Raw genomic sequence first — 27227 nt, 5'->3', positions numbered from 1 at the left:
ACATTTAATTACTTATTTGCTTTCATTTAAGTTAGTACAGCTATAAATTGTGAATGTTGGAAGAAAGTAAATATGCTTAGCTAGAACAAATATTACTCAGGATAAAAATACAGACACACAAATATAATGCTAATCATGTACAGTATGGACCATCTTATAAAAATGTGTACATGTATGGGATAAATCTGACAAAAGGGTGAAATTTGTTCCCTCTATGGTAATTACAGCAGAAGACTTAATTGATTTCAGCTATGATGTGGTTGCTCAAACACACCCACACACTCACATGTATCTAAGAGGGGAATTTTCCATTAAGTAAATTTGGAAAAGTTTAAAATTTCTGGTTCAACACTTTAGAAAGCCATCCCAGGTAAGCTTTATCAAAATATCTGATGTTGGTGTCATTCACAAGCACTCAGGGATAGGTATTTAAATGGAAATACAACAAAGTAATGGGAAAGCAACTTAGGTCATTTTATTTATTATATACTTATTTGTTGTCTGCTTCTCCCACTTGATTCACCATGATAATTCCAACATTTACAAGAGAGCTTGGCAATGAATACATATGCAGGATGCAAACAAGTGCTTATAACAAGACATTATTAAAGATGAGGAAGATATAAATTGATCTAGAGTGGGAATTATTTAGTCAAAAAGAAATAATCTTGAATGCATAGATTCTATAATCAGATAAAGCTAAAATTCCACCGCTCTATTGAGGCTATGGATCAAGTAACACTTTTCAACTGAAAATGAAATAATAGTTGAAAAGGGATTAAAACCCTTTAGAATTTTGGCAAGCCAAGCCCAAATCATTGAACTCTCCATGGCAGATCGAATGGACAGCTAGAAACTGAATAGGAGGGTTGTGTATGAAGACCTTGGTTCCAGCCATGACTATGTCACTAAGATTCTGGCCAAGGAGGCAGTTTCCTCAGTTATAAAATGGGTTAAGAATACTTGCCCTGCCTTCTTTACAGAACTGTTGTAAGAATCAAGTACAATTAAAATTTATATATACTCATGCTTTGGTAATCTATTACAAGGAAGGTATCCTAATTACAATCTCCACTGAAAACCCAAATGTCACAGTGGCTGGCACCGTGCATAGGCCATTGGGTCTCCCTTGAAGGAACTTGCTCATCAAAAAGTGCCAGCCTCCAGCTGCAGCTCATGGCTTTGCTTTCCCTGGGGAGCCTTTGGCAGTGACTTAGCATGGGTGTGTACTAAGGCCTGGCATTTCTGCCCAAACGCTTTCCTCTATGGGCAATCTTTGCTCCGGATCTCACCAATGGACTGGCCCAGAGGCTCCCTTCCCAGCCCTGGTCCTTCTCCCTTATCTTTCTCAGGCATTATTACCTCCAACAGATGTTTGCATTTCTAACTCCTGTCCTGGCAGCTGAGCTCCAGAAGATCCAGCTAACATGGTCCCTCAAACCCCAGTCATCTAAAGCAAGCCCTATCAATATTGTGAATTTGGTATTTCTTTTCAGAGATTTTTCATATGTGTAAGTATTGTGGGCCTTTTATGATGGTTGATTTCTACTTCTTTTTCCCCTCTGAGCTGCATATCATGCATTTATGAATATGAGGAAATAAAGCATTTAAAAAATATGAGCCTCATAAAATGCTAACCACCACCTGATGTTCATCTACTTCAACAACAACGTTTGAGGAGACCCAGAAACATTTCCTGAGAAGACGGCATTGAAAGGCATGCCCCATGCACAAGTGAATCAGAGGTCTCAGTAATCTCCTAATAGCCCCCTAGAGTGAGGGTCAGATTCTTCCTGCACACAAACTTGTGGCCTCTGCAGAGTGTTTCCAGGCTGGCCTGGGTTTGCTTGACCAGTTGAAAGTGGCCAGCAACCATACTGCCTTCAGCTCTGAGAAGTGTGCTCCTTAGCAGCCAACCTCCAATGTAAACACTCTTGTCTCCTGGTTCATATGGTATCCTGTGCAGGCGTACCGGAAGGCAGGCTCAGTCGGGTATCAAGTGTTCCCACTGTCCAGAGAGCTTCTTCTCGCTGCTCCTGATCTGACTTAGCATCATTCTTTCACTGTGACTTTGTGAAAAGGCAGCCCGTTCAGTGGCTGGTGGGTTTCTGGCTGCTAACAGTTCCCCCAGAGCCCTTGTCATCTGATTTTTAGACAAGTGATAATCCTGAACATTAGTTGTATTGTTTTCATTACTGTCTTCTAACTGATGTCTTGCCTTCTGATTCGATTTTGGTTTTAGTTCTGCATTAAAGCTACAGTTACATAAATACTCCATAAATTTCACATGTGGGCTTTGGTAACACTTGAAGTCATTATGTATATTAATTTCACCCAAAACTCTTTTTTTTTTTTTTTTTTGCTTAACTTATTCCACTACAAGAGTTTATTTATATATTTTAATGTGGGTTAATCTCTATTTTCAAATTGTGTGTGTGTCTCTCTTTAATTTAGCTTTTCAACTTGACTGTACAGTCTCATAGTGTACCTGGGAAGATGTACTTGGATAGAGCCAGGCAAAGTGGATAAAAATCTGCACTCTCATATTGAGGAAAATCAGTAACCTCTTTGAGCCTCTGTTTTCTCTTTTGTACTATAAAACAGGAATGAAATGAGATCCTCTTAGCCTTAAGAAGGCACAGTACCATGAAGGGAGCAAGGTTCCTGCAAGACAGTACTAATTGGAGGGCAGTTCTTTTCTCCTTTGAATGGAAGTCCACAACTGGAATTTTAAAAGAAATTGTCATTTTACTTCCATGTAAGCTTAGTCCCTTACTATGAATCAGCTAATTCCATTTGTCTTAAAGCTACTCTAAACAGACTGTGCAAGAGACTGGTCCTATGGCCTTTCCACACTGCACTGAAGCCCTTCTGATTCCTGTCTTTCCAGTGATATTCACCAGTGTTCTTATTTTCCTGCTACATTCCTTCCTTATAAGTGAATGTCCAGAGGAGCTAACATTCAGCAATATCTTTAGCATAAGGAATCACAAAAACATTGTAAATTCACACGTCCAAACATTTCTGAAATAAAGGAAGTCAGGGCCAGGTCCTCTAAAGAGCATAGGTTTGGGAATCTTACACAGGCCTGTCGTGAACTAGCTGTGAACATTTGAGCAACAGCTTCTTGTAGCCTTTGTTGCTCATCTGTCACCTGAGCATAATGATTAAGCCTATAGTTTGTTCTTCAGCAGATGTTTTTTTTTTAAAAGGTAGCTTTTATTTTTGCATCTTATAAATACTTCTTCTGTAGTTTGAACTTTCAAAACCATGATTGATTTTCCACTTTTCATTACAGAATGCTTTTCTTTACTATAAGGCAAAGTAATCCCTTAAAGCCACAGAAAACCTTTTGAAATAAATGAATAATGATGGGAGCGCTGGATGCACTGAACTGAAGATAAAACCAAGCTCAGGCTACCAAGGAGAGAGGTGTCTGCTGAAAGGGAGTGGCCGAGTCAGGAAGCATTGTTCCTTGTGGATTCCAGTTTTATCTTTCCCGTCAACTAGTATGATGGGAAAATACTTGTAGTGTTCAATGATGTCTTCTACTGAATTGAACTTCTGAAATAAAGAGAAGAAAATTAGAATGTAAGGATCCTTTGTGTCTCTAGCTTGAAGTACAGCCTATTGCCTTTTACTTAGGGAGGAGGGTAAGTCATTTGAAATGTTTTGGATTGTAAAGGTGTATTGGAAAATGATTTAAGAAAATAAAAGAGGATGTGGCAAACAAGGTTTTGAAGGATGAAGGATAAGAATGGTAAGACAACGAGGGAGAATAAAGATGCTTGAGGTGACCAAAAGTGAGCAGATCAAGACTTGGTCTTCATTTAGTGACTTGGTGGGAAAGGCTTGCTGTGACCTTTTCCTCCGTGAAGCCCTCTTATCCTGGCACATCTGAGTAGAGTCAGACAGAGCAAGGATAACCACAGGGCCATTGGTAGTTCTTAGAGGGTTTAGCTTCCTTCCCTGGGCTGCTTGTGAAATAAAGAGATGGCTTTTTATGTTTCTAGAGACGTATAGAAAAAAATGAGATGGCGGCGTAAGGGAGAGTAAGATTATTTCAAGGTTAGGGGGGATTAGGAAGTGCTTTGTGGAAGATGTAGAACTGACATGGGCTGTACATTCTGGGTGATTCTAGATGAATGGTCAGGGAGGGTTTAATAAGAATGGTAAGAGGAGAAAGACGCATGTGCAAAGAGGTGTTGGAAACCTGCGGGCGCAGCCAGGGATTCCTGTTAGCTGGGTTGGATGAGTTCCTGAAAGGACTTTTGGTCACTAAGTAGCAGGAGCTGGCTCAGCCTGCCTGCGGGCCTCAGCCAAGGCTGATCCTCCTCAGCCATCTGGGAGGTGAGCATGGCAGGTAGGATGGCCTTCCCTGAAGAGCTGGGGAAGCTGCAGCCCAGAGACAGGCGCTGACTTACTCAGAGCTCACACAGCCGCACGGCCAGGACCAGGAGGGGAGCCTGCCTGTTCTGGACACATGCCTGTCCCTTCCTTTATGGCACCTTGTCTATGGCTTGTGATCCTGGTATTCCATCAGATCAGGAGAGGGACCACCCAGCCAGACAAGGGGGGCTGCTGGGGATGGCTGCTTCTGCTTTGGTCCGTCTGTGCAGGACAGCCCAGCCCAGAATGCTCACAGGCCTTAGGGACAGCCACCCGCAAGGGGATTGTCAGGTCCCCGACCTCATGGATGGCATTCAGATGGGAAAAAGAGCTTCCTGAACAGGCAGGTCATTTCACTTAGGGATGCTGTGCTGAGAGAATCATCAGCTTGAGGCTAGAACCCAGGGGCCTCCCTCAGGGCTGTGCACGGCTGCTGGGAGGGGACTCTGTTTTCCTCAGGGAGCACCTCACTGAAACCCTGTGACTGCCGCGGCTGCCTCCTCCTTCCCACCACACGGGGAGCGTGTGGCAGGCATCATGTGGGTGGAAAACCATGAGGGAAGGCGCATGGGATGGTGATGCTCCTGACACTGACCAGTCTCCGGACCTACTCCCTTCCTGTCCTTCCTGGTGACTGAGTCAACAGACTCCTCGCTCCCACCTAAGCTCCTGTGAGGTGGGTGTGTCTTTTCACACTTAAAGAGTCTTGATTAAATCTGTAAGTGACTTGCCCCTCTGAGCCTGTCTGTCACTGATCTGTGGCAGAGTTTTCAATGAGATATCCCATCTGTCCGCCCTAACAGGTATGCAATAAATATCTGTTCCTACTTCCTGTGAAGGAAGGTGGTTTCCCAGTTGTCCAATGGGAAAATTAATTGCTCTGCTACAGAAATTATAAGTGAAGAGTCTGTGGAGGCCTTTTGCTTGAGTTCCAAGCTAGGCCCTCCCCACCCTCTAGCTGTGTGACCTTGGGCAAGGTTCTTTGACTCTCTGTCTCAGGATGTCTGTTTCCAAACACTGATGGTAATGCTGGGGCGTCCTCTGAGGGCCATGGTGAGGATTCATTGAGGTGGTGCATATACAGCATTTGGAAGAGCTTAGTATGCAGGGAGTGCCCAGTGAGTGTCAGTCATGGCTGTGACCTCCTCTTTCTAGGTTTGCTGAGAACAGGATGAAAGAGCAACGACTTCACCAGAGAAGTTTACGGACTCTCATTGTAAGTGTTTGGGGAGAAAGGACATTTTTGCATTTCATTTCCAGTTATACACGAAGTGCAGGCCTTTCTTTCTCTTTCTTCGTACTTGACAAAACTAAGTGATTAATGAAAAGAAACTTTTCATGCAGAACTCTTGCACAAAATTGGTTAACCCACATAGCACAAAAGAAATTCTCTTTTCTGGTATTAATCTCCAGAGGGAAACGCTTGCTTTGTATTCTCATTCCTGCTTTCTTTAGGATGGCCTAGAAATAATGAGTTCAATGTTCATTGTTTTAATAATCTACTATATGGATGATATTTTATATGAAATTATAATTTTAATAAGTCGTAGGGAGCAAGGCAGGAGCAATAAATCATACTGTCATTTCTTATTATGCACTTGTAACGATAGGCCTGCAGCTGATGTATTACCTGAAAGAGACTTCTAAAAAAGATTATATTTAAGCTCTTATTTTTCTCTTGAATGACTTTTTTTTAGGAGGACAGCAAACATCATCCTAATATTAGATCTTAACGTTTGTCAAAACCTTCTGTGTTTGGCCTTTATACTAACTGTAGTCAATGTTTCACTGCTGGAAAGGTAAGTCAATTTGGTTGGTACACACAGGGGAGTGAAAGAAGAAAAGAGAGAAAAAGAAAGTGAGAGATGTAAAAGGAGAGAGAGGAGAGAGAAGCAGAGAGGGGACGCGAGAGCCAAGCCATGGCTTAGCGGTTTGTCTCTGTCTCCTGGTTTTCAGAGTTTAATTTGTCAAGTAAACGTCTATCAAAATTTTTAGCAGCTTATCATAAACATTTGCAGGGCAAGGAAGAGTCTGATGATGGAAATTCCTCCGTTCCATGAACTTTCACAGAATGTTGACAAACGTGGTTTCTGAAACTTAGATGCAAGGTTGATGTTTGGTAGCAGGTAAAGCTCTGAAGGTTTATTAATGGCAGGTGCCTCACTGGCTGGCCAGGGGTGATATTCTGTCAGCTGCTAAATATTCCCCGTCTCACTCCTGCTTAGGTACATGTATAGACCGACACAGATTAGCAGGGTAGCCCCTGGATATTGGGGACTCCACCTTACTCCACTCTGTAGCCCCAAAATGGAGTATTGAGTCTAGCACAGTGTAGGCATAAAATGAATGCTTGGTCAATAACCAAGCAAATGGTGCAGGGGGCTGAATGGTGGTCCCCCAAAGATATGTCACGCCCTAGTCCTTGGAATCCGTGAATATTATGTTATACATCAAAAGAGTGAATATTTTTTAACATGACAACAGATGGGGTTAAGGGCTTAAGGGTCTGGAAGGAAGAGTTTATCCTAGGTTATCCCTAAAAGCAGCCACTTGTATCCTTGTAAGATAGGAGCAGAGGGAGGTTCATTCAGAGAAGAGGAGGGGGCAGAGTGGCCACAGAGGCAGAGATCGGAGTCAAGTGGCCAGAGCAGGAAGACAAGGTCTGCTGGCCACCTCCAGAAATTGGGAGAGCTGAGGAAGGATCCTCTCCAGGACCTCCAGGACCGCTTTGCTGTGCTTGATTTCGGATTTTTCCAGAGCTGCAAGAGAATATGTTTCTCTTGCCGTAAGCCACCGTGTTTGTGGCACTTTGTGACAGCAGCCTCAGGAAATTAAGACTCTGGGTTCTTGTTAAATCTGAGTTTCTAGGCATGTGGCTAAAAGAATGACCTAAATACCTAACATGCAGCAGCAAGGTGGGCTTTCCCAGGCTTATTCCTCGCGGGCATATGTGGGCTCGCTCGCCTTCTGTGCTTGTGAGGAGTGCGGACCGGCGGTGCTTTCCCAGGGCCTGGTCCAGCCTGCTCCTGCAGGTCCCACATCCCAGTGGGAGCTTTGCCTTTCCCATGCCTGGGAAACCCCTCAGGGAAGCACTTTCAGGAACCGTTGAAGATGGAAACCGATACCTGTTAAGCAGCTGGCTCTGTGTGTCTAGCACTCTGTTTACATCATCTCATCTTACACTTAAACTACCTCCCTTGGGACAGGTGTCGCTGCACTGTATGTGCGGTTAAATTCTTAAGTTTGCGAGGCAGCCAAGAAACCACACAAAATCCAATTATCCTTGAAAACCCTGTGTCTCATCTCAGTATGTTTGTCCCGGGGAGTCAGACTGAGATGGTATTTCTTTATTCAAGCATCAGATGGAGCCGCTAGCAGGTGGCTTGCATTTAGCAGAGCCTTGCTGTTCCAGATTCTTCTACCTTTTTTAGAAGATGGGAGATTCTTCCTCAGCAGGACAAAGGGCTGGCCTGTGACAGGCAGGAGGAAACTGAGAGCAATCAACATGCCGGGCTCCTGGCACCAGTGCTCGGCTCATTCAGGGGAAAGGCAGGAAGGGCCACCTATACATTGTCATTTCTCATCCAGTGCTTAGCACACAGTAAGCTGCGTGTAAGTGTTAGCTATTTTTCAACTGGGCTGTTTTTAAGCAGGCTGGGGATTGTTTGCGTTTGGTCATGATGTTGTCTGAAACAGTGTGAGGACGCCAATAATTTTAGTGACTACACTGAGCTCCAGGTTTGCCATGTACTAGCTGTGGCCGTGGACCAGCCACTTCAAATTACTGTGCCTCAGTTTCAACATCAGTTAAATGGACATGTCAACAGCACCTACCAGCACAGGGTTGCTCTGAGGATCTGAGTTACATCAAGTTAAAGAGCAATTGTTAATTGCACAGAATAGTGCCTGTGCATAGTAAACATAGGTAGGTTAAATAAATAGACAAAAAGAGAACTCTTGCTTGGCAGATGCATGGGAGGAGAAAATTCTGCAATAACCAAAAAAGGTCTTCTTCAAATAGGCATTTGAATCTGCAAGGCGTGCTTGGTGACAATAATTTGAGCATCTCCCTTGGAAGCTGATGCTTTAATCTATGGGATGCCATAGATGAGAACTGCTCACCTGCTGAGGCTGTCACTGATCTGGCTGGCAAGCTGATTAAACATTATTAGGATAGCATCACAGAGCTGCTGCTTCCTGGTTTTTATTGGCAGCCCAAAGTATGACATGTGGGGGAAAAAAGAAGCTGTAACCTCTTGGGGTCTGTTTCCTCACTCGTAAAAGGAGTTGAACAACACGTCTTCCCTGGGGCTTTGGCAAAGACCAAAGGAGAGAGCAAATTAACCAGCAACTCCAGGGGGTCCCGCACATGTTAGGGCACCTGATTTCCATTTTCTGTATTCTTTAAAGAAAATGAATCCTTTGTCCCAAATAGTTAAGTCATAGAAAGCCTTTTTTTTTTTTTTTAAAAAAAGAGAAATTCTGTGAGCTTGAAGAAGATATAGAAGGATAAAAGGAAACTGACGTGGAAGTCCTTTAGCCATAAGTATCGAGATGAGAGGTACAATGTCCTAGGTTTCACAACGACTCAGTCATAATAACGAAAATACAATGACTAAGATTTATTGTGGGCTTGATGTGCTCTGGGCAGTATTCTGAGTGCTTTACAATCATTAATTCACTAATCCTCAGCACAAAGGGAAAAAACTGGCTACTTTAGTTTTGAATGAACACTTTCTTATTAATGCTGTATTTAGCAGATTTTTGTATTAATCTATGCATTCACTCATGCTCTCATTTAGGCCAAAACTCTCCCAGGCTGTGGCAAAGCCTGGTGAACTGATCCCATGCTGGGTGGGTCATACCTCTCCAGCCACATGTCATTCTCAGCAAAGGGCTCTGGGTCGGACAGTGGGTTTAAGCTGGAATCTGCACTCAGCAGCTGTTAAGGGGTTCACACACAGGCCTACCTGGACCCTTCTGGCAGCCCTGGCAATGTTCCCTATTTTGATATCTATTGAAGAGCAATAGATATTTGTGTGACATTTCAGGCTTCACACCGTATTAGTTTTCTTGGGCTTCTTTTAAAAGTACTGTGGTGGGGGGTTGGGTGGGGAGAGCTTAAATGACAGACATTTATTTTGTAATAGGTCTGGAGGCTGGAAGTCCAAGATCATGGTGTCGGCAGGGTTGATTTCTCCAAAGGACTCTCTCCTTGGTGGGTAGGCAAGTGTGTAGATGTGTCTCCTTCCTGTATCCTCATGTAATCTTCTCTCTCTGTGCATGTGCCCTGATCTCCTCTTCTTATAAGGACACCGGCCATTTGGATTATGGTCCACCCTAATGACCTCATTTTACCTTGAGGACCTCTTTAAAGACCCATCTCCAAATACAGTCACATTCTGAGGTGTGACCTCATTGGGGGTTACTGCTTCAATGTATGGATTTGGGTTGGGGATACAGTTCAGCCCATAATATAAACCAACAGATAAACTAAGGTCTGGGGATGCTAAATGAGAATCACTAAATTATAAGGTCTAGACTTGAACATTTACATCTGAGGAAACAAAATCCCAGAGAAGTGAAGCGACTCTCCTGAGCTCACATACTTAGCAAACAGTGGCGCACAACTTGAACCCTGCCCTCCCTCCCTTCCTTCTTCCCTCCCTCCTTTCAAGAGGAGTTCATAGCATAGCCTCTCCTTGCCCTCTCATTTACTACCTGTGCATCTTTAGCCATTTTCTTAATTTTCTGAGCCTCAGTTTCCCTACATCTAAAATAGGAGGAATCGATGTATCAAGGAGTTGAGGATTAAAATGAGATAATGTAGACAGACCAGGTCTACTATAAACAGTGAAAATCAATCATCTTTCCCCTTTCTGTTTGATTTATTTATATGGATATTAATGAATGCTTTAGTTGATTGGGTCTTTCACCCAGCCACCCATCCCCAGATTGGTACCGAGCCCTGAATGCTGTAACTCAGCTCACATTCTATTTGCTGCACAAACCTACCAACTGCTACTGCTGACAGATACTGCCCGAGATGCCTGCCGCGGGAGCTCAGCACTGGGTGGGAAGGACTGTGGCATTAACATCGACAGGAGGTTCTGGGAGGCAGAATTTAGATGTGTCTTGCAGAATGAGTTTTCCTTCATGGGCAAAGCAGGACAGAGGATGCATGGAACAGTCGGGACCGGCTACCATCCCAGTGAGCTGAGTTTAAGACAAGCACGGTGGTGCCGTGGAAGGCAGCTGGCAGGAGTAGGTGACACTCTCCACCTCCAGGGTGGCCCTCTTTTCTCCGACCCTGCAGGCATAGGGTATGGGGCCTAGACTTGGCCAGCATACTCCCAGCTGTCCTCTTATTTGCTGTCTTTAGCCTGGAAGAGGGAAGCAGTTAGGTAATACCCACCTCATCTCCTCTGAGTCCTGTCCCCAGGGCAAACTGCTGATTCTTCTCCAGAAAGCGGATTTTCACATTGTAAACTTTGTTCCCATAAAACACGACCAAAACATAGGGTTCTGCTCTGGATTTAGCAGAACAGTCCCGAACCAAGAAAGTGCCGTCCTGCAGTGAAAACGAGAATGATCGATCATCTTCTCAGGCTTGCCGGCACCCCACCTACCCGTGTCGGCAGCAGTAATGCTTATGGGTGTGGGATTCCCGACTGACTTTAGTTTTTGGGAAACCAGTTCTTCATTCACTTTAATTCGGGAGCTATTTCCTGAGTGTGCGAATGTGCAAGGGTCCTTGCTATTTTCTGGGAAGTGTACCATTCATGCGCACTCCCTCCTTTCAAGCTCTCCATCATCCGCTACTGTCCTCTGTGTCATGCCTACACCCTTAGCATGACGTTCGTGGGTAAATGCACCAACCCGTCTCGCGGTCGTCTCTGGTCACTCCTGTGGTCTCCCGCCCCTGCGTCCTGGCTCCGGCAAAAAGCCATATTTCGCCAAGGCACCATCTTGCTTTGGCGCCCCCAGCTTTTGCACAGGCCACCCCCTTTGCATGGAGTGGCCCTCTTGCCCCTGCCAGGTGTGCTTGCCTTCATCTGCCTGTGTTCATATGCTTCCTGTTCTGCCTGACGCTCAGGTATTGTTCTAGTGGGAGCCGCCGCAGGCCTGGAGCAGGAGAGGCTTTTGTATGATAAATCAGGCCTCTGTGTGGAGAGACGTCAATATGGGATTAGGGTCCCCAAAAGAGACATGGGGCTTCCAAGTCACGGATACCAAAATGAGTGGGGAGACTCTCTGAGGGAGGAGAAAACACAGCCACGGGTGAGGTGAAGGCTAGCAGAGAGTGAGGGACAGGGGACAGAAGCGGCATTTAGGAGGTCAGAGGGAGAAGGACCCCCAGAAGCTTCAGTGTTCCGGAGGCCAAGGGAGGAAGTGGAGGGTCTCCAGGTCAGCGGTGTGAAACGGTCTGAGGGCCGCGAGGAGGCAATTACACCGAGCAGAAGCGGTCAGGTGCGCTCTGGGTGAGCGTCTGGGCGTAAAGGGCTAAGAACTGGGGCAATGCTGCCATGCATAGACGCACCTCCAAGGCTTAGTTTTGTGGCTATGTCGTGTCATTTATATGATGAATAGTACTGAGAAGTCTGTAACTATAGTGTATAGATTATTGTATAGATGGTTATAAATGATGTGGAAAGAACAGATAGATCTATAAAGAATAGATCAAATTAGATGTGTGAAGTGCTATTTATTCTTTATATAGATATTATATATAATAATTTATATTTATAGCCATTATATAATTATTTATAGTCTATATTTAGTGTCTATATAGTCTATAATATTTATAGATATTACAGGTATTGGTATATATAATGGTTATAATGCTATATAATAATACTATAAATACATAAACTTTACAAATAATACTATGAAATTATAGTGATGTTATAAACATTCTGGCAGCTAAGGTTTATTGAGAGTTGTCCTCAAGATGCCAAGCACTTCGCATATATTATTTCATTTGATCTTAATGTATAATTTGAGGAGTTATTTTATCCCCATTTTACATATAAGGGAGTTAGGGCCCCATTGCTTAAGTGACACCCCTAATGTGTCACAACTAATCAATGGAATAGCTAAATGTCAAGTTCTTGCTTTTTAAATATACCAGCCTCTGAGTATATAATGTGGGATTGAGGAATTTTCTAAAACTTGTTCTGCCTAAGAAATTAAATTCAGCCGTAATTGAAGTCTCATGACTCAAGCACAGGACGTTGCCAAAGCTCAGAAATGGAGAGGAGGCCAAGGTGCATGACCAATTTTTGGATTTATCATCTGAAACTCTGCAACATGTCTGTCATAATGACTCTGGGCAAGATCTAAATTAAATTATCTTTCATATGTGGGAAACACATTTTGACAAAACTGAGATGGCGTAGGAAACAAAATAGAAAATCTGAAGTCATTTAACTGAGATTGTTCTCTCGATGCTTTTTGGGGAACCAGAAGCAGGCGTGTGGAAGGGGAGCGACAGGAGCATTGGCTGAGCATCCACATGTTGCCAGGAGGGCATTATGTGATGTATGCATTGCTCTTCTAGCACCATCCGCACAGCGGCTCCTGGAAGCAGGTCTCCTAAGAGCAGTTGTTTTGTTGGGGAATAGGTTCAAAGAGTGCAATGGTTCACTGGGTGCTGGTTAGCCAAGAAGAGGCCAGGTTGGAGCTGGCCCCACCACTCCACTGTTCTACCCGGCACAGGTCAGCCCTAGCGGGATTCCTTGTGGCAAGGAAAGAGAGGGTCCTAGAGGCAATGCATCGCCCAAAGAACTACAGTGGCTACTAGAGGCAGCTGGGATTTTGTGAAGACAGCACTGCTCTTGGGTCCGGGGCTGCCCCTTTCTCCACATTGTGGTGGAGACCTTAGCCCCAGTTTCCTCATCTAGAAAATGAGATAGTTCCATTTATTCCTAATATGTTCAAGATACGTTGTTAGCCACTATATTAGTTTCCTTCTGCTGCCATAACAAATCACCATGAATTGAGTAACCTAAAACTCATTTTATTGTCCTATAAATCTGGAAGTCAAGGCATCATCACGGCTGTGTTCCTTTTCTTGGGTGGGTGGGTGGGGCTTTAGGGAAGAGTCTGTTTCCTTGCCTTATCCAGTTTCTAGGGGCTGCCAATCATCTTGACTTATGCTCCCCTCCACCATGTGTGACTCTGGCATTCCTGCCTCCCTCATAAGGATTCATGTGATTATATTGAACCCACCCAGATAATCTAGGATAATCTCCCTGTCTCAAGAATCTTGGTTTGATCTCATCTGTAAATTCCTTTTTTCCATGTAAGGTGACATGGTCTGGGGTTTAAATGTGGACATCTTGTGTGCGGGGGGTATTATTCTGTTTACCCTAGCAATTTACATATAATTTATCTTATTTAATTTTATATCAAGACTGAGAGCTAGGTTTTATTAAAATTTATTGGGGACCTATCATGTATTTGACCATCTACTAATAATTAGCTTACTTATTCATTTTTGTACTTCCTCACTCAGTAGTGACCTCTGTGCTGGTTAGTTAAGGATGGGTTTTGATGTTGCATCAGTCTTGAAAGCCTATCGCTTCTGAATGATCTAGTATGGTTCTCTGCACATAATAGAATGGTTCTTTTTAGTAGTTGCAAATAATGATTTGCTTCTTGTGATGATGGTTGCAGTAGTCATTTGATCTGATCGCAAATATTCTAGTTTTTCTCTCTTTGTGGTCAAATGGTAGGTTTGAACTTCCCATCCCTTTTGAAGTTAGGTCTAGCTGTGTGACGTTGGCCAATGAAATAGGAGCAGGCATGTAGCATGTTACTTTTGAGATGTGTTAAGAGCCAGTATGTGAGTTGTGGGTACATACATTGAGATGGGGCCTCTGGGGGCCGGGGCCTACCCACCCAAACCTGTCTTAAACATGGAGTGTAAGCAAGAAATAGAGTTTTGTTAGGCTGAGCAGCTGAGCTTGTGGGGTTGTTTGTTACTACATAACCAATCATATCCTGACTGTTACACCATTCAAGAACCCTGATGCTTTGCTGAGAAGTGGGACATAAAGACCCAACTATAATGAGAGGAAATACCTTTAGTAAGGGGAGGAAGCTTGAAGAAGGCAGAAGGAAGCCACCTTCCCTTGTGACCTCCATTTTTACCTCAGCTCCCACATTTGATCTCCAAAAGAGTTCCTGAGGGTTGATTTTACTATTTTCATTTAATGAATAAAGAAAACTACACTTGAAGATATTTAGGCACCTGAGAGAGTCACATGGCTGATAAGTGACAACCAAGTCTCAAATCTACACCTATGTGAGATCCCCCTTTCAGTAATGTCTGCTGCAGGGAGAATACAGGTGACGCAGGAGCCCCTACAACAAAACCCTGCTTGTCATGTCCCCTGACCTATGGGCAGAAAGCCACAAGATGATCGATCCGAGAAACCATGAGGTGGGTCCCATAGAAGGAAGGTGTTACCTTGTTCTCCTTCATTAATGCCTTTTCTACAGCCTGGCGACTGTATTCTCCAATGTACCATTCGTTGTGCTGGACATCCTGCAGTACAAGTTAAGTGATGAGTATTTGAGAGTCAATGGGAAATTCTAATCATCAATGAATTAAAATTCACTTTTGGCCCACCAGTGCCAATTCGTGGTTTGATTTATAGTTCATAAGCAGCATCAGAGTTCTGTCCCTGGATCTGGAGATGGGCACAGTAAAAGTAACAGGCATGAGAAGAATCTGTCTGTCATTGAGAGTAACCAGACATTTCACTCCATCTATTGAGAAAGGCCCTTTGGCATCATGTTCAGAATGGATAATAAATCCTCTGTCAATCAATGCTTTCAGAATCTGCCCCTGCCGAAGCTTATTGCCGTGGGATGTATATTGTTTGTAAAGCCTGCATGGCCCGTCATCATAAAAACAGCAGGGAAGAGAAAGACAGGTACAGATCGATAGCACCTGTGTGCCACTTAGCTGAAGTCACATGCAGTGGAACTGGCATTTGAACCCTCGTCTATTTGGCTTTCTCTCTGTGCCATGCTACCTTATTTATACCAACTGATTTCTTTTGATTATAAAATTCACCGTCAGAGAGAGGAAGAGCAGTCAGAGAGGTGCCCCACAGTTCTGCAGTTCCTTTACAGGGTTCCAAGGATAATAATATTAAATCATTTCCTACGTGAGTCCAGTATCTCTAAGGCCCTTCCTTATTTATTACCCTGATCCATCCCTGCAATAATCCTGTGAGTTACGTGGAGGCTCAGGAAGTCAACATCTGTCACGTGGTTGCCAAGAGTGAGGGATGTGACATCAGGTCTTTGTTTTCTCAAACTGGGTCCCTGTCCTCCCAGGACAAACCGATCCTTCTGATAATGGGCACACCAAGCATGTGTGAGCGCCTTTGGGAAAGGTACGAGCCTGAACTCCACAGCCTCACCTCCCGCCACCCCCCAGTCTGAGGACATGAGTCTGGCCAACCCAATGTTTGCTATTCTCTGGACACACACAGCTTCAGGCCTTGACATGAGGGTGGAATCCCTAGCTGTAACTGCCTGGAATCCCACCTGCTCCTCACCTTCTCCTGTGCCCAGATCTGCCATTCTCTTCCATCACGTGGGAGATCAAAGCCACCCCTTATTTGAGGCCTCCTTTGGATAATTCCTTTACCTAGTCTCTGCCCCCAGGAGCAAGTTGGTGCTGGGGAGGTCCAGCAAAGCCACATAACAGGCTTCAGAGACAAAGGGCACCTCAGAGCCCCATTTCCCTGTGGAGGTGTGAGTTCTCTGAGCTCAGAGTGGTCTGCTGCTCCGGGGAGCCTCTCAGCCAGCCTGGGGGCTCAGCCCTGGTGCATTTCACCTACTCTGGTTTTATTTATTTGTTCAACCTGCAAGACACTTGGAGATTTTGAGGTGTGTTTCTTTGGGCGTGTTTACAAGTGCTGCTGGTGGGTGTAGATGGTGCTCAAACACAGCACTGAGCAATTCTGCATTCCCAGGAGGGAGAAATGGTCCCCCTTCAGTTCTCTTCTAGCCCTTTGCATTATTCAAGAGGAATGTCTCATTTTGGTGCTAGTATGTGGCCATATCTCCCTGGCATTTCTAAGTTCTCCCTCATTATCAGAAGAAAAATCCTTAGGTGGAGCTATTAGGGAGTGATGGGATCTTGCTACAATTTAATGGCCTTGTTTTGTTTGAGCTACAATGACCTTAAAGGAATGTGGTGAAACATAGACAATATAACCATTGAAACCATTTTTTAAGTGTGCAGTACAGCGGCATTGAAGGCATTCGCTTTGCACCCATTCACCACTGTCCATCTCCAAAACCTTTCCATCACCCCAAACTGAAACTATGCCTTTATTTTCTCCCCAAGCCCTGGTAACCACCATCTTCTTGCTGTCCCTGTGAATTTGCCATAAACAGAATTGTATATTTGTCCTTCTGTGGTTGGCTTATTTCATTTAACATAATGTTTTTGAGGTTCAACTATATTATTCATTTCTTTTTTTAGAAAAGATTTCATTCTTTCTTAGAGCTGTATCATGTTTTACACACACACTCCACATTCTCTTTATCCATTTATCCATTGAAGGACACTTGGGTTGTTATGACTTCTTTGTTATTGCAAATAATTCTGCTTTGAACATGGGTGTGAAAATATCTGTTTGAAGACCTGTTTGAGTTCCTTTGGGTTTATACCTAGAAAGGGAATGCTGTAATTAGTTTTCAGTTTGCTTTCTATCCATGGTATGTTAATACTGGTTTTCTATTTAGGGCAGTGATACAAAGTAAAAAAAAGTCAACTTCAAGAATATTAATACAAAACATTATTAATAGTACACGAATAGGTCGCAAATCATAGAGGTGCGTTCAAAGAGTTGAAATCAGGGAAATCCGATCTTTGGCCAACGTCTTCCATGCCTGTGAAGAATCCAGGCTCTGGGAGGGTGTGATTTTGGATAGACATCTAGTTGGAACACAGGGATTCCAGTGCTTCTGAAGGAGATGACAGAGCGAAAGGAAGCTAGGTACATAAAAGGGGCAATAAACAAAGTGTGTGCAAAGGTTTCCCAAAGTCTGACTTACGGGCATGAGACCTCTTTTAGAATTAAGGTAGAAATTAAATATAAGGACCACAGAAGACCTTTAGGCTACTGCAGGGATTTTGGAGAATTGACCAGAGATACCCTCTATGCTCTGCTTCTGCTGAAATCCCTTTGCAGGCCCTGGGGCAGGACCCTGAACGCATAGGATGTGAGATGGAGACCCAGAAGCATGTTCTTCTGTGCTTTATAGTCAAAGGCGATGGAGGAAAATGCATAGATGCTATAAAGAAAGTTTTATCCCTCCAGAGAGGTAAATGTAAGTGCAATATGGTCCTGGAGGAACTGATTATAGGGATGGAGAGTATTCTAGAAAGAAACCAGGAAATAGATGAAGGGCAAACAAGAAAACACCTAATACCATTTGCATCTCTCCCTTCTCTACTCTGGGCAGGTACTATAACCTGTGGCATGTTGTATAAGAAATGCTCAATAGATGGTTTTGGAACTGCTCAAATGAAATGAATATGTGATGTGTGGGACTGTTGTTGGAAAAATAATTGCAATATGTAAATCCTTATTAATCCTTAAAGATCATCGAACAGCCAGTAAATATGAAACACAATTCTAAATATCTCTATATTTTGGATTAATTAAAGAAAATGCTTTGAAAATATGGAAATACGCATGTCAAAGATTCTGGTGAAAGAACAATATAAAATGTTATACACCAACATACTTAATAAATATTAAAACCCAATAATATGTGGCCAGAAGGAGAAAACATTAAAGCCAATCATGATAATGTCTTTTCAGGCATTGTTCAATAAAGGCCTCTGTAGATGCTAAATTCATCTAGGAACATGTTGCAGAGACAGGTCTATTTTACCTTCTCATCAGACCTTGTGGGAAAAGGTTTTCTCCAGCTTGTGTTTTTACAGTGTAGCGAATTTTCCAGAGGCCTGTAGCTGGCTGGAGACTGACTTCTCTGTGGAGGGTGGCACTGCAAGCTTTCTTTATGATCTGCAGAAAGGAAATTCACATCTGAGTAAGATTTCATGACTGTCTCCGATTGCCTCCCTCCGACGTGGAGCTGGAAGCCTCCGCTCCTTCCTGCGCCTGCGGTGACCTTCCTAGTCCGGCCAAGGGCATCTCACTCTGGACAGCTGCCTCCTCTGCATTGTTCTCTTGCTTGTTTTTTCCCCTTTCTTTGTAGGGCAGCCGGAGTAATCTTGAAAAAATGTAATTCCCACTTTGCTGCCCCCCCTGATACAAATTCTTCCATGATTTCCTTTATACTGGATGAAAAGCCAAATGTTTTACTTCTGTTAGTAACACTTTGAATAATCTTTCTGCATCTAGATCATCCATCCTCCACGGTCACTCTAGTCTGGCCATAAGAAACAAACAAGTCAAGCTCATTCCCAACTTAGAGGACACTTTTTCTTTTAACTTGAAAGAATTACTTTTTATCTTAATGGAACACCACTTCTTTTAACCTGAAACAATGATGGACAAACTATGGTTATTCAGACTTGGGCATCTGGCAGATATTTTATAAAAAATGAACTGAGTGAGCCTGTCTTTTCATGGAAAACAACTGGTGGTATTTTTTGCCAATTATAAAATTAGACTTTTCAAGTACAAATTGGAATTTGGAAAAACTTGTATCTGCCACCATGACATATCAGCATACCTAACAGTTAGGCTTTTCTGTTAAGATTGGTGGTGTTACTTACAAATATGATTTTAAAAACATATTACATAATATGGTGGAAAGATCTGCTCAGGTCTGTGAATCATTATTTTCCAAATGACCAATGCATTATGCTACAAAATCATGCCTGACTAAAAGATTCTTTAAAAGAGTAAGATAGACCAATGGACTTTAAAATAACAGAATACAAAAAGTTCATTGAGAAGTTTTGGTTTCATGTGATGCCTACACTTTAAGATAGCACTTGTTAAGTTCTGATGTTTTTTTTCTCCATATACTTCAATGAAAATAACATATTTACACTGCATATCTTTCCAGTAAACATTAATAAAAGATGAAATTGAGGCCACAAGGAAGAAGTGAGGTGTGAGAAGGAATGTTTAGCAAGGATATTTGTAAATATGTTGGTAATCTTAAGCAAGGATTAACTGTTTAAAACTCATAAAGCCTCAAGCATATAAAAACAATATGAAAGTAGAATACTGAACAATAACATAAAACGGAAGGGAGGTAATTGCTATGAAGGCAGAATTAAAAGCCATATAGTCTTAATTCAGTCTAGGAAATATAACTAAAGCTATAGTCCTGGTAAATAGCTGAAAAAGAACTTGGAAAGAATGTGATACCTTTGATACAGGACATTTTTGAGACAAAATACTATATAAAACAGCAAATATTTGCATGGCAGTAACTGCAACATTTAGATTATATGTGTATTCTGTTTCTTGTCATCAAATGCTGGCTCTCTAAGTTTCTAAGTTTACTAAGAACAATGATCCTGAAACACTGAAAGTTTTATCTTAATGGTTCCATGGATTTCGGCTTTTATTGTTGAGTCTAAGAATATGGGGAATTAGATGTACCAAATGTTTGTGGTAGAAAACTGTTTGCTAACTTACAGTTTAAATTACATTCATCATAGTAAGTTAATTTCACCTACCAATTGCTGACCTTAAAAATAGGAATAATGCTAAAGATATCTCTGCTTTTCAAATTTTATTTTATAAGTAAAGGAGCTTAACTTTCAAACACAGTGCAGAATCCATACTATCGGAATTAGAGCACTCTAAATGTTTTATATTGTTTGGGAAGAGGAGATGAACTTCAGATTTTTAAAATTCAAGTATGTTTTAATTTAAAATGTTAAAAATAACCAATGGAAGAGTAGAATTGGAATGCTTAACTTCCAAGATGAGTAAAAAGGAGAATAAAGAGATGCACCCAATATCTGGAAATAAGTCAGTGAAAAGTAGGTCAAATAAGAGGCACAATATCATATAAAAAAGAACGCCAAAATATTATTACATTAAATGTTAGAGGTGCAAACTAAGCAATTAAAGTTAGATGCAGATTGACTTAAAAGTCCCAGTTATGTGCTAATTCCACATCTAAATATGACACAGACATGTCACTAAGTGTGGATGGAGAACTGTATACAAGGTAAATCCTAACCAAGAGAAAGCTAAAAAAGCCATCATAATATATAAACACAGACTTGAAAAACTTTATTTTAAATTATAGTGAAGCAACACATAGAGCCTTAGTACTGAAATGACCATAACCATCTTTTCAACATGGATGGAGACAATAAGAAACAGAGAAAAGAAAATAACCCAGCACTTCCTATTACTTTGTGTAGTATAGTTCAGTGATTATGAATTTTTCATTATATCGTGGCAACTAATTTACTGTATTTCAACTCTTAGTGCCTTGCTTAATTATTTAGAAAAAGCCCTGCTTGAAAAAGAGCATTTGGAAACGACTATATGCATTTGCAGTCTATTCAGAGAATGAGTTGTATACAACAAAACAAATGAAAAAACCCAACTTTGCAGGCAATTTTTCCCTTGAAGTCCTGCTTGGATCTTTGTTTAATGAATAAATGAAATTTTGATCGTGTAGTCTACTGCAAGTATTTAATTGATTTTGTTCTAAAAAATGGCAGCTAATCTTTAGAACGTTTTCTTTACATAAAACATTGCATTTGAGTTTTAGAACCCCATGAAATAGCATTCTCCTACTTAGAGAATGGAGGGTCGCCTTAATGATTGTCACAGAGTCAGTGAAAGAACATTAAGGACACAGTGTAGGTGGCCAATAAAATTTGAGGCAGAGTAGCCTAATAAGAAAAGGCATAGGTTGTAAAACATACAGATATCAATAATTACTAATATTTCAAAATTCTTATCTATATACAGCTCTTAGCACAGTGCCTGACCCCTATTAATCACTCAATAAAAGTTACTGCTAATTGTTGGTCATATTATTAGAGAATAACAACTCTAGAGCTTTCTTTTGTAACTTATAATAAAAGCATTTTATTTTAAGCAGATGTTTTAGCAAATGTTAATTTACGCTTACATAAGATTTTAAAAAATCGTGTAAGAAGAGAGCCATATACTTTAAAGAATATTTATAGGTTAAAAGTAGGGAAAGAAAGCATTAGTAAACAAAATGAAAAACAAGCAAAAAATAAAATAAATCATCCATAATCCCAAATTTAAGAGTAATGTTAAAATTTTGGGGTATAGCTGCACTGTTCTGGAGCCTCTTTGAATGTATCAGGATATATTTTTTGTCCTGAGATCCATTTGCCTAGGCTCTGTGGTGTTGTGATTAAATGCATATTTGATCTTTGTCCTCTTGCTAGCACAGAGCTCCTAAAACCCTTGGTATTTTCTAAATGTTAAGAGCGCCAAAGGTACCTTACTATTCCAAACAAAACACCTTTCAATGGCACCAGAGTTCACATTAATGAGGAGACTTTTGGGGAGCCCATAGGGATGTGGGCTGGTTGTCAATGGAACCAATCAGATGGTGCGAGATTTGGAACTTTCAGTCCCACCCCACTGACCTCAGAAGGGGAGAGAGGCTGGACTATTGAATCAGTGCCAATGGCCAATGATTTCATCAATCATGTCTATGTAATGAAGCCTCCATGAAAACCCAAAAGAATGGGGTTCAGAGAGCTTCAGGTGGTGAATAAGAGCACTGCCATGTTCCATCATGCCGGGCCCCAAATTCTACAAGGACAGAAGCTCCTTTGGGACCTTGTCCTACCATTTCCTCCACTTGGCTGTTCTAAGTTATATCCTTTTATAATAAATGGTAATGCAGCTAATAAAATGTTTCTGAGTTCTGTGAGCCACTCTAGCAAATCAGCGAAACCCAAAGAAACGGTCTGGGATCTTTGCCTTGTACACAGATAAGAATTTTTAAATATTAGTAGGTCAGAAGCTCAGATGACAACCTGGACTTGGAATTCATATTTGACTGGCAGGGGTTGCGGGGACAGTCTTTGGTGCCGCCCCTTCACCTGCAGGATCTGATACCATCTCCAGGTAGAGAGGGTTAGAACTGAGTTGAATTGTAGTTATCCAGCTGGTGTCAAGAATTGGTTGGTGGTGTGGAAACCTCCCCTCCACTCCCAAACACAGTGTGGAATTGTTGGGTACAGAATTGTCAGGCCCCTAATGGCTTAGCTTGAATTCATTTATCCGAAAATCGATCAAGTCTGTTGATCATGTAGAGATTGAACTATCACGAATAACTGAACATTTCCAAAGTTTCCTATTTGTAAAATACGGATGATGGTATCTACATCCACAGAGCAGTACGGATATGATGGAGGCAAGGGAGGAAGCTCTTAGGTCTGGTGGTGTCGGCTGGGCTGGGAATCCCTGGAGAAGGAAAGGGAATGCAGAAAAGACGGAAGGATATGCAAATGTGTGGGTGTGAACCCTGTGAGCTAATAGTATTTGGATTTTATGGATGGGGGAGGGGAGGCTCCAAGAATTAATTTGCTCAAGGTGACTATTAGAGGGAGAGAGGTGTAACTGGGACCCAGGTCAGTAGAACTGTCTGTCATTCCACCCTATCCCAGGGGGTCTGCTTCCTCTAGCCCTAAGCCCTCTCATATGGCTCACCATAAAGAGACTGCAGATTTAGGTGTGAACACACAGTCTCCATGGCATATGGAGTGAAGAAAAAACATTGTACAAGAAGGTGACAGGTTTAATTGGACAAAATAATACTAATAATACCAAAACTCATCACTAATAGTAATATAACGCTGTATTTATGTGCTGTTGTAGACATCTCTGCACACATGGTATCCGTCGGATTTTTATGTTTATAATTAGTAAGATATCAGTTTTATTTTCTTTATTTCACAGATTTTTCTAAGATAAATATATTTTACACCCAATGGATTGGCAAAAACTTAAAGTTTGTCAAAAATAACTGTTAGAGAGGATGGGGTGCAAGGGGAACTCATAGCTCTTGGTGACACTAATTGATACATCTGCTTTGGAAAATGCATCTGGTATAATTTAAGGGTGGTGACACATGCCATAACCTAGCAATTTCACACTTAGAGGAATTATCCTATTTATGTCCATGGGAAGACATCTACAATATTGTTCATAACATAGTAATGATCATAAGGGGAAAAAACTGGAAACCACCTGAGTGATCATACTTAGTTTTGGATAAAAATTGTAATGTTAACACAATGGAAGGCTATCTGTTAGTGAAAATGAGCTAAATACATCTTACACATCAGCTCAGCAATTCTGAATTTCACAAAAGCAAAGTCACAGTGCAGGACTATCATAATGTGATGCTTACTTGTTTATTTTGTAATTCTTATGGCAAGTGTTTCTTTTTTTAAATTTTATTTATATTTATATATTTTTTATTAAGGTATCATTAATATACAGTCTTATGCTCAGGTTTCACATGAGCAACATTGTGGTTATTACATTCCCCCTATTTCCAAGTCCCCACCACATACCCCATTACAGTCTCTGTCCATCAGTGTAGTAAGATGCTATAGAGTCACTACCTGGCTTCTCTGTGGCAAGTGTTTCTTACCTCTGTTTTGCACACTGTGGTTCCTCATCATGAGCGAAGAGCTAAAGGAAATGTTAGAATTGAAAGAATGTTACTGTTTCCCGTGGTGGGTAAAGTTCCCCTCAAAGGCAAGATTAATATAATGGCTCAAGTCACACTTACAAAGCACTTTCTATTTTACTGGATAAGCTTGAAGAATTTCTGTTTTGTAAGGCAATAAGAAGCTGGTTCTTTCCCTTCTTTCTCAAGACAGGCAAACATTAGATATGGAACAAATTGACCCATCTAAGTTCTTTCCATATCATTTCAATGAGTGCATATCAATCTGTACCTTTGGAAGCTATGAATTTAGACTTGCCTTGTAATTTCAGTGTCTCTGGAAAATGATATGTGGTTGGTTGGGCTCATAGTCTACAGAAATCATTTCTGATTGAATGAGACTTAGCCTTAATAACGAAGAAGAGTATAGAAATTATTTTATTCTCTCTTGAAATGTGAACGAGGTGAGCCAACTGGATCATGTAAGGAAATTCATAAGGAAAAAAGATGACAAAAATACAATGAAAGTTAATAAAAAACAATATGCAAGTGAAGGCAGAGGAGCGGAGTGCTAGGGAATGGAGCTCATGCCCTGACGCCCAGGGCCCGGCAGTAGCGCTGAGCTAAGATTGGGTGGACAGCTGTGACAGGGCCAGCTCTGCTCTCAGCTTTCATTCAAGATGAGTGACGTTTCCTGGGGTCACATGGTTTGCTAAGGGAGGAAGCCAGGCAGTCCGATTCCAGGGGAGTCCTCCTAACCACTACTCCGTTCCAGCTCACACAGGTACACTCCCTGTGAATACTTATCCAATAAATAGAAGACAGCATCTTAACTGTGGGTGGGCACCAGAGAAAGTCCGGATTTGTGGGCTGCTTTTTTAGAATCAAAGCATTGAAGGCAGCGTGGGCGACTGAAAAGGTCTTAAGTTTTGGGGTTGGAGTTGACTTCAGTGGTAAGAAACTCAGCCTCTCTGGGCCTCATTTATGCCCTCTGGGGAATGGGTCAGAATTCAGTGTGGCTTTAAGCCTGGGGAGGAGAGGAGTTACCCACACAGGGAGAGGATAGAGACAGGTAAATAGGGGCTGAGTGTGTAGTCAGAGGAATGGCGCCTGGGAATGTCCTGTGCTACGTGACAACAGAGGGGGGCCTGAGCCGAGGCTGGAGGCGCTGTCCGGATTGGGATCATGGGCCTTATAAGCACTAATGTTGGAGGCCCTGAGTTTGTCTTAAGGAAGCCACCACGAACGTACAGCTCCTGTGGTCAGTGCCTCACCGGCCTGAGCCTTCGCTTCCTCAGATCCTCAGTGGGGACACTGGTTGTCACAATTATTTGATCAGGCAAGTATTTAATCAGATAATGGTATTTTCGGCCCCTGGCCATCAATTTAAGTGCTGTTCAAAAGTGCGGTCATCAACTGAGATAATTAGAAATGGCCACCTGGGACCCGACAAGGGATCCTGACTCCTTACCTGGCAGTGGCAAGGGGAATCTCTTGACTTCCTTGATTTTGTGACAGGCGAGGTGATTCTGGCTTCATCTGGTAATGAGGAACTGCATACAGACATCAAATAATTTGGTCAAGTTGCAAAAAGAAAATGATATGGGACCATTAGAGACCTACTGGAAGGTCTGTAACTTCATGTGAGTATCCTCTGGTTATTAGGAGACGTTATTATCTGCTCTTTGTGGTCAGCTGATATAACCCACACATTGTGCAACTCCCTGGCCCCTGGGAGTGGCTTCTCCCTGAGGCTCTAAAAGTTGCTTTGAATATTGAATTGTCAATAATATTATCAAGAAAAGTGAATTTAGAACTCATCATTGAACTTCTCAAAATACAGAACATCACATGGAAAGGTATTTGGTACTGGAAGGGCTTGAAGTGGATGTGGGCTAAAGCGGAGTTCTGCATTCAAGTGAAAAATGTCATAGAAACATTTATTAAAAAGTTAAACCTAAGAACTATTCTGAGCAATGTAGGATATGGGGATGCCCAGTGCTCATCTGTGAATTTCCCTTTCTCATTTCTCTCCAGTGGTGGAGCAGGAGAGCTGCCAGGATTCTGACATAGATCGGCAGTTCCCACCTGGTTCCCACCAGGCATGCATTTTCTGTTTTTTCCCTTTGAGCTTCAGATTTTGAAAAGTTCTGCCAACCATATGAACTGGAGTTATTTAGTAATTACATATGCCACTGGTGTTACCACTTTTTATTTCCTTTTCATCAGGAATAGATTTTAACCAGCCATCCAGAATCAAGAAGGGCACATAATAATACTATGATATGAAAGCCCATAAAACACTCTCTCCATTGCTATCCTAAGTAATAAAGTTAAGGAAGCATATAGACACTGACGTGTCTTAATTTTTGTTGTTATTCTGAGCTCTCTCCAAACTGGACACCATTGAAGGACTGTGATTGCTTCAAATGTGCTTGGAACCAGTGACTGGCCCACTAATCACACATGTGATAAAATCATTTCATACCGTCAACAGCCACCCAGAGCACCTGCCCCTCATGAGCTGAAAAATGTCACATTGTTGTGATGATAATCTTTGCAGCTCAATGCAACTACATCTGAATATTTCAATTAAGATGCTGAGCTTTAATGGGGAGAAGGGCACAATTTCCTTTAGGTTTTAAAATTATTTAGAATTGCCAACAGATCCCCACTCTTCCTTCAGGGACCCTTGGGAATCTACAAACCCAGGTAAGGTCCCAGTCAAGTGTAACAAGCCTCATTATAAAGGAGAGCAGGCTTGCCTCCTACAGAGACAATGCCACGTGACCCAAACCACATGGACCTTTGAAATCCTAATCTGATGTTGTATTGTCGTACTGTGCTGCCTGTGTTAATCATGACATTTGCTCAGGCCTTTTGGCGCCAGATATGATTCATCATTCAGTGAAAGGTAAATGGTATTTTGAAAGTGGGCATGGAGTGCCTACCTGCTTAGCATCTTGCCAGCCAGGGAGTGAGTGCTGGATTGAATACTTCCACAACCACACCAACAGTATGCATATGTGTGTGTGTGTGTGAGTGTGCATGCATGCTCAAGTGAAGGTAGGTATATGTATGCCTGGGTGACATCAAAGGTGGAGAGACCAAGAGCTTCTCTGGAGTAGGGGGCCAGCACCATCTTTTCAGAGGAGGGGTGACAGTGTGCCTCCTTCTTGTCAGTA

At 42.2% G+C, this 27227-nt stretch overlaps 1 protein-coding gene and 1 long non-coding RNA gene across 4 annotated transcripts in view; one reads left to right on the top strand and one right to left on the bottom strand.

Moving 5' to 3' along the window:
- LOC140849665 (uncharacterized) overlaps positions 1-27227 on the top strand; it is a 123343-nt gene that overhangs the window by 24474 nt on the left and 71642 nt on the right. The gene's annotated exons all lie outside the window — the stretch shown is intronic.
- Positions 2325-27227, bottom strand: part of CLNK (cytokine dependent hematopoietic cell linker) — a 195571-nt gene continuing 170668 nt past the window's right edge. For all 3 annotated transcript variants that reach the window (XM_036990849.2, XM_073237838.1, XM_036990850.2), the window contains 6 exons: positions 25514-25595; positions 24025-24065; positions 18322-18455; positions 14864-14941; positions 10805-10960; positions 2325-3564 (listed from right to left, as the gene is read on the bottom strand). In XM_036990849.2, coding sequence (XP_036846744.2) covers positions 3418-3564; positions 10805-10960; positions 14864-14941; positions 18322-18455; positions 24025-24065; positions 25514-25595 — 638 coding nt within the window. In that variant the 3' untranslated portion in view covers positions 2325-3417. The remainder of the gene's footprint in view (positions 3565-10804; positions 10961-14863; positions 14942-18321; positions 18456-24024; positions 24066-25513; positions 25596-27227) is intronic.

The sequence above is a fragment of the Manis javanica genome, chromosome 5 (assembly GCF_040802235.1).
Source record: "Manis javanica isolate MJ-LG chromosome 5, MJ_LKY, whole genome shotgun sequence".
NCBI classification, from domain to species: domain Eukaryota; kingdom Metazoa; phylum Chordata; class Mammalia; order Pholidota; family Manidae; genus Manis; species Manis javanica.
This window is presented reverse-complemented; position numbering and strand designations above follow the sequence as displayed.